This window comes from Cryptomeria japonica, chromosome 4, assembly GCF_030272615.1.
Source record: "Cryptomeria japonica chromosome 4, Sugi_1.0, whole genome shotgun sequence".
Taxonomy (NCBI): domain Eukaryota; kingdom Viridiplantae; phylum Streptophyta; class Pinopsida; order Cupressales; family Cupressaceae; genus Cryptomeria; species Cryptomeria japonica.
In genome coordinates, this window is record NC_081408.1 from 639,607,401 (window position 1) to 639,615,760 (window position 8,360).

Here is an 8,360-nt window from a genome sequence, read left to right on the forward strand (position 1 = left end):
ATTCTTTTGAAGGTGTATAGAAAGCGTTTTCCTCTAAATTGCTAATCACAAAAAATGAAGATGCAAGTAGCAGTAGTGCCAAAATCAATCAAGGTCAAGGTAAAGGACAAAGCCAAAATTCTTCAAGAGGTAGAGGAAGAGGTGGCTCAAGAGGAAGTGGTGGTTTCAGAGGAAGAGGTAGAGGCAGATTTGATAAGAGAAATGTTCAATGTTACCATTGTAATAGGTATGGCCACTTTGAAAGAGAATGCAGATTGAAAGAAGGTAAAAGTGCTAACTATGCTCAAGAAAGTAGTGACAATCCTTCTGATCACTTATTTTTATCTTATGCCAAGGGTGAAAATACTAGTAAAAATGTTTGGTACTTAGATTATGGATGCTCTAACCATATGATAGGGAATGAGAAGTTGTTCTCAACAAAGAATGAAAGTTTCAAATCCAAGATCCAGCTTGGTGATGATAAATCATTGGAGGTTGCTTCCGAAGGAGCTATGGAGGTCCAAACAAAAGAAGGTATAAAGAGTATTCATGATATTTATTATACTCTTTTAGGGTTCCCACAGATCCCTAGAGGGGGCAGTGAATCAGTATCTGACCGGTAGTGTAATTTTCTTGAAACTGAATATGCAGAACATAAAGTAACTGTATACCGATATGCAAGAATTAATGCAAATAACAGAATAAAAAACATCCACATGAAAAGAACACCATAACACAAGATGTTTAACGAGGAAACCTGGTGTGGGAAAAACCTCAGTGGGATTTGTGACCCACAATATTCACTTACTAGCCAACAAGAGAATATTACTTACAATAGGGGCCTGCACATGCAGGAAGGCCAATTGCCTAGTGCTCACTGCTCAATAAGAAGTCACACTGACTTACAATGAGGATTTACACAAATCCAATATTATGTACTGCTTTACAATAGCATCTTCAATGCCAGATTCAGTACCGGTTCTTGCTCTGTTCTTTACATATACCCTTGATCTACAATTTGCACATTAGATCTGCCTTATAATTTATTATGCTTCCTATCCATATCCTACAAATGCCTACAATGATCTCTTTTATACACAAGAGTCATTTTACAATTTGCCAAGTTGACTTACAATAATAAACAAAATATTACATATCAAAAATCCTGTCGGCCTCTGTGCCGGTATACATATTTCCTTCTGTGTCGGTGCCAGTGTAGATTGATCTTGCTGATGCAAGTGCACTGTCTTGTTTCAGTAATGCTTTGTTGGTATAATGTCTTGCCGGTGCCATAGGATTGCAAGGTTGCCTGAGTAATGCTTTGCCGGTATAATGTCTTGCCAGTGCCATAGGATTGCAAGGTTGCCTGAGTAATGCTTTGCCGGTATAATGTCTTGTCGGTGCCGTAGGATTGCAAGGTTGCCATCAATGACAAAACCTTCAATCACACACAATGTCTCATTGGAGTGTCCATATTCCAACATACTCCACAATTGAAGCACAATTTGTTAAGTGTTGGGCAGCTATGTGAGAAAAATTATAAAGTAGTCTTTGAGAATAAGACATGTACTATCTATGATAAGAATAAGGGTAATAGGGTGATCACTGTTGTTCCTATGACAAGAAATAGGATGTTCCCCTTGAGGTTTGGTGAACATAACAATAGTTTGGCAAATATGGCATATGAGGATTCAAGTTGGTTATAGCATCTCAGGTATGGCCATTTAAATTTTCATAGTTTGAAGTTTCTAACCTCACATGCATTAGTTTCTGGATTGCCCAAGGTTGAGGAACACAAGGGGGTTTGTGAAGGTTGTGCTAAAGGAAAGCATGCAAAAGAAAATTTTCCAAAGGGCAATGCATGGAGGGCTCATCACCCACTTCAGCTTGTTCATTCAGATATATATGGTCCTATGCAGACTAAGAGTTTGGGTAAGTCATCATATTTCATCACTTTTATTGATGATTACTCACGAAATTGTTGGGTATATGTTTTGAAGGCCAAAGATGAAGCCCTAGATACATTCAAGAAGTTTAAAGCCCTTGTAGAAAATGAGAAAGCATGCAAGATCAAATGTTTAAGGACTGATCGTGGAGGAGAATTTTGCTCCAAGGCTTTCCAAAATTATTTTGATTTTAATGGCATCAAGAGGCAACTTACTACTGCATACACACCTCAACAAAATGGAGTAGCTGAAAGGAAGAATTGTACTATGGTTGAAATGGCAAGGTGAATGTTACAAACAAAGGGATTGAGTAATTCTTATTGGGGAGATGGAGTTGCTATAGCGGTGTACATCCTCAACCATAGCCCCACCAGTACACTAGAAAAGATGACTCCTTATGAAGCTTGGTATGGTAAAAGGCCTAATGTTAATCATTTCAAAGTTTTTGGTTGTTTGGCTTATGTGCATGTACCTAATCAGAATAGATAGAAATTAGATGCAAAGAGTGAATGATATATATTTATTGGGTATAGTGAGAAAAGCAAGGCTTATAGATTGTATAATCCCCTCACTAACAAGCTTATTGTCTCAAGAGATGTGATTTTTGATGAAGGGGGAGTTTATGGTCATAAAAAAGGCCATGTTGAGAAGCCAAAATCTATTTTGAATGATGATATAATTGCTGATATTGATCATGAGCAGCCAACTAATGTTTTTGTATCTAGTGGTTTAACTCCACCAAGCAGCCCTTCATCAAGTTCTTCAGTACCAAGTTCAAGTCCAGCTTCTTCTCCAAGTTCTACAAGGAAAGTAAGGAGATTGAGTGATATCTACCAAAGGAGTGGAAATCAAGTACATGAAGAAAACCTAGTAGGTGAAACAGTGAATTTTGCTTTATTAGCCAAGGCTGATTTTGAACCATCATGTTTTGAAGATGCATGTACTAATGAGGTTTGGGTGAAAGCCATGGAAGAAGAGATGGATTCCATTCACAGGAATGATACTTGGGAGTTAACAGAACTTCCACATGACAAAAAAAGGATTGGCACCAAATGGGTCTACAAGACCAAGTTTAACAGTGATGGGAGTGTTGAAAGACACAAGGCAAGATTAGTTGCTAAAGGCTTCACACAGAAATATGGAATTGATTATGGAGAGACATTTGCACCAATAGCAAGACAAGAGACCATAAGAATGTTGATTTCATTAGTAGCTCAGAAGAAGTGGAGCATACATCATATGGACGTGAAAAGTGCCTTCTTGAATGGGTACTTAGAAGAGGAAGTATATGTGGAGCAGCCACAAGGTTTTGAAGTAGAAGGAAAAGATAATTATGTCTACAAGTTGAAGAAGGCTTTGTATGGCCTCAAGCAAGCACCAAGAGTGTGGTATGTCAGGATTGATGGATACTTTCAGGAGAATGGCTTCCAGAGAAGTAAGAGTGATCCTACCCTATACTACAAACAAGAAATATTCTCATCATAAGTTTGTATGTTGATGACCTTTTGTATATGGGTAGTAGTTCTAAGATGAAAGATGAATTCAAAGTTGCTATGATGAAAGAATTTGAGGTGAAAGATCTTGGTCTAATGAAATATTTTCTAGGAATGGAGGTTTATCAAAGTAAGGATGAGATTTTCATTTGTCAAACAAAGTATGCACAAGATATGCTGAAGAAATTTAATATGACTGATTGTAACCCTGCCTCCACTCCAAGTGCTCATGGAGATTTGTTATGTAGAGATGATGGTGCTGATTTAGTTGATGAGACAACTTACAGAAGTATTGTGGGGAATTTGATGTTTCTAATCCACACGAGGCCTGATATTGCCTATTCAGTTTCACTTGTTTCAAGGTATATGACAAATCCATCTGAAATACATATGAAGGTAGCCAAGAGGATTTTGAGGTATGTGAAAGGGAATTTAAGTTTTGGTATGCATTACTACTCTTCTAAAAAGTTCAATCTAGTAGGCTTTAGTGATTCAGATTGGGGAGGTAGTATGGATGACAGTAAATCTACATCTAGAAATTGTTTTTCTTTTGGTTCTGGTTTGATTACCTAGAGCTCAAAAAAGCAAAGTATTGTTGCCCTCTCATCTACAGAGCCGAGTATGTTGCAATTACTTCAGCAAGTACACAAGCTCTTTGGCTCAGAAAAGTTTTAGAAGAAATTGGAGAAAAACAAATTCAGCCTACAGTAATTTATCGTGACAATGTGAGTGCCATCAAGTTAGCTAAGAATCCGGTTCATCACAACAGAAAAAAGCATTTTGATTTGAAATATCACTTCATACGAGATTTGGTGCAGAAGAAGGATGTTGAATTGAAGCACATCAACACCCAGGATCAGCTAGCAGATATATTCACCATAGCGGTTGCGAAAGCTCAGTTTATAGCACTACGAGATAAGATTGTGAGCCCTCTCAACATCAAGGGGGAGTATGTTGATAACTGATGCTTCTCTAGCATGCAGCTAGATTAATTTAGTTAATAGTTTTTTGTTTATTAATGCAAATAAAGCATGTACTCCAGCATGCATTAATCCTTAGGATTATTTTTAGTTTTGTTTTTTGCATGAGTTTGTTTTTAGTAAATAAAGCATGTTGTGCATGCACTTATTGTATTCTTAATTTAGGGAGTATGTTTTTTTTAGTTTGAGAGCTTTAGTAGTTTTCCATTCAATGCTAGGAATATATTTAGAACTGCAGTTATTATTTATTCTTCTAGATTGCAAATTCTCTATATATACAGCCTCTATGTAATTTTTTAATTAAGCTTCAATAAAGAAATTGGTGTGTGCAATTCCAAAAAATAGGATTGTTGTTATTGTGTTTTCTTTGTTATTTAATTTTATCAATCAGTTGACTGTGAGGAGACATAGTAGTTTCAGATTCTAGAAGAACATCCCAACAATACTATGGGATTTAAGAACATTCTAAACCTTTTTTCCTCCCATTTTGTGCATTCTTAATGCCCTCATTCCTTAAAGTTTGATTTCAAACATTTTTACACAATTAAAGGACAAATCATTCACGAAACCACATCTCATGATCTGCCATTGGACACCATTCTCCCACTCATGTTTCCATTTTTTAAGCATTCCCATTATTCGGATAGGATTATGCATGCTATCGTTTCGTAAAATTTAATCAACTTTCCAATCCCACTTTTCTCTATCCTCTCCTAAACTTAAAATGACAATTTATGAATTAATGCAGCGTTAAACTTGAAAATGAAGTCAAGAGGAGCAATACATTACCATGTAATTTGTAGCGATACGTCGCCATATAACTTTTTTCCATTTTTTTCAAGCTAAAGCTTACATTCATATGGCAACTACTATCTCATCAAAGAATCAAGAAAAAGTTTTACAATAAAAATAACACCTGTACTCTGGAAAAATATTTACAATCTCTTCGGACCACACAATAAATGTAATTACACCACGATGACTCAAATACTAAGTAAGTCGCAAACCGCCTAAATATGAACAGTTAAAGGGAATAATGAGGCAACAATAACAAACAACACTATACAAATATATATCTTTATAGCAGAGCTCTCAGACAGCATTTAGAACAGCAGCAGAAAGAAATTAACGTGACCCACGTTTAGCACCACCATCTGGGACGGGAGGAACCACCTCACGAGTTACAATATCGAGAATACCATCCCCAACATCTTCGCCAAGTCCTTCTACAAGTCCATCCACAAAGATCCGAACAACCTGAGAAGCATAACGAGCAGCCCTTGCAACCCTGCTCATCTTAGGCGGCGCACTGATTCCCTGCGCCTGGAGCCCATTTATGACACCTTTTGCACAGAGAGCATGGAGATAGAATTCGCAGGGAACGCAGTAATATACCCAGGTGGTACCCTTTTTGTTGCATGCATTGCATGTGTAAGGGGAGTTGTTGGGTAATGGGGAGGCAGATAAGAGCTTGAGGGAGTGCTGAGGATGTTCCTTCACGCTGAGCTCGGGAGGAAGTTGCAAGCAGCAGGGATGAATGCAGAATGAGCAGATTGAGCAGCGGAAAGCGGAACCGTTGGTCGCTTTTCCACAAACCCCGCATTTGGGCTTTTTCAGTCCAGCTGGTTTGTTATGGAAGACGAGCTGGTGCTGCGTGTGGTATGGGTGGATGGCCGTGGGTGGAGCCTTCGCACAGAATTCGTGCATGTTGAACTTGCAGTTGTTACACCTGTGTCAAGAAAACAGAAATGTTATCTTATAGGGATACATATCTTAGTTATATGATGATTTGTTAGGATTTTGTTTAGTAATTTAAAAGTTATTTATGTATTTTATATATATTAGATCGACGCCAAGGTCTCCCAGCTCATGTTTCAAAAATCCAGCATTTATGCAAGCTAATACATAACGCCCTTAACGAACTACTTAAAACCGAGTCCCTCTACTATCCATGATAGAAATAACATTTGAAAGCAATCCCACGAAAGGAGAAAGGGCTATAATGATATAAAGCTATTTACGGCCAAAATCTACGCATTAGTGTTGAACCCTTCAGTGTTTAACAAAACAAGGAATCCAAAGAAAACGTAAAGCCAAACCTGTATCTGAGTCCAGCTCCATATTCCCTACACCCGCTACAGGTGTACAGTGATTGCGCAAAGACGAGACTCAGAGGATGCTGGGGATGACTCGAATGCTGAATCTCCTCCCCTACTTTCGGCACCATTTGCAGATTTGCCATCAATTCTCAAAAAAACTTATTTGAACTCTAAAAATCTATTAACCCAGCTTAAGTCTTGCTTTAGGCTCGATAATTAGTCCAGGAATGATAGCTCTTACTTATATGCAGGTCTTGAATTTTAGGGTTCTTGCCCACAGTATTATCTAAACCCCCTCGTGGAAAAATATCAGCACTGAGTTGTTGAAGATTCTTGGTCACATCTCTAACAAAAAGTGAAATGTTACTTGCTGGAAAATCATTTTCTCATAGACCATTACACAAAATACATATTTACGTGTCACTTAGTTTATCTATCATTAAGAAATTTCACGGGCTAGGAATGTTTTTCCAATGCGTGAATATGGGCAGGAATTTGCCAGCTGTTTGACTCGACGAATCATTTGACGTATCTCCTTCATTGATTCCTAATGATCTTATTCGATCAGTTTGAAATGTTCACAAGCCATTTTAAGCGATTTCAAGTCCATCAAATCTCGTATATATCAAATACAAAAATCACTGTCATGTCTTATGTTCTTCTAGCTATTAAGTGATGTATCAAACATTACTTGCATACAGACCAAAAGTTTCATATTTGATTAAATAATTAATGGTATATACTTCATATATTTCTAGTTCTGTACTGATAGAAATCTAGGTACAGGGAAAGATTGTAGATTATACATTTCTTGTACGTTTACACCATTATATTGTATTACAGCTAAAACCACGATGCATTATTAAAAACTTTTTTAAAAGGTAAACTGAGCACATGTTTAGTGACCAAATTCAAATTGTCATCTATGCTGGCAATTCTGTAAGTTGGATTCTGTGAATAATTGGATTAGATTTAACAACACGAGAGCAACTGTCAGCGACCTTTTTTAAATACGTAGAAGCCATCCATGGAGATTTCAAAAAAGAAAAGTATAGCATCTCGTATGTGGTCCCTCGTTGAAATTGTGTGTGAGCCTATATCTTATGAAGACTGTATTATACATGAAAGGACAGATTTCTCTCAGGCTGTCGATATTTCTCATTTAAAAGTAAAAAGAGATTCGGAGATTATGTTCAAGCTTTAAACTATTATAAGCTGAAGGTTAAAAAGTCTAAAGTTGGTTAAAATGTGACGGAAAGGCAAACTTTAGAGATATTAAGATATTATGAGAGTGTCTATATATATATATATATATATATATATATATTTAAGAAATATATTTATTTGTCATTTATGCATACTTTCTAATTATTATTATTCTTGATGACGGATCATAGAGTGATCTTAAATGTTGATGCAAAAATTCACACACAATCTAATTTGGAAGCAATTGATTATAATCTCTTGGATTATGAAAACATAATGTCTATTAATATATTTAAATTAATAAATTATTTTCTTTAATTTTATGTTTTAAACATTATTTTCAAATTGCTTCAGTCATTTAAGATGCATTTTATAATTATTTTATTTATATATAATTATAAATTATTTTGTCTCTTTATTTCAAAGTTATTTTAGAGTTTTATTTATTTTTAAATATATGATCTTCATAAAACTTTTAATATCATCAATAATATTATTGTTTGAATCATTAGTTATAATGCTAAGATAAAAATTTACTTTCATTATTAATCGCCACAAAATTCAAATACTTATGTTTCACATAACAAGCAGTGCTCAACGTGGACAACCATAATGCGTGGTGAACCAAATAGGTGGATAAATGGTTCTTCTTGCTCT

The 8,360-nt window shown here is 36.0% G+C and overlaps 1 protein-coding gene across 1 annotated transcript; it reads right to left on the reverse strand.

Moving 5' to 3' along the window:
* Window positions 1–5,459: 5,459 nt before the first annotated feature.
* On the reverse strand, window positions 5,460–6,739 carry LOC131047701 (protein VACUOLELESS GAMETOPHYTES). Its single transcript, XM_057981500.2, has 2 exons — window positions 6,498–6,739; window positions 5,460–6,127 (listed from the first exon to the last, which is right to left on the reverse strand). The coding sequence occupies exons 1-2, from the start codon at window positions 6,638–6,640 to the stop codon at window positions 5,524–5,526; spliced, it is 747 nt and encodes a 248-aa protein (XP_057837483.1). The 5' UTR covers window positions 6,641–6,739; the 3' UTR covers window positions 5,460–5,523.
* Between the last annotated feature and the right edge of the window lie 1,621 nt (window positions 6,740–8,360).

Excerpts from the sequence above, each read along its gene's own strand:
- LOC131047701 (XM_057981500.2), bottom strand. The coding sequence starts at position 6,640 with ATGGCAAATCTGCAAATGGTGCCGAAAGTAGGGGAGGAGATTCAGCAT. Across the intron at positions 6,128-6,497 it reads GGAGCTGGACTCAGATACAG|GTGTAACAACTGCAAGTTCA; the intron begins GTTTGGCTTTAC and ends TTCTTGACACAG.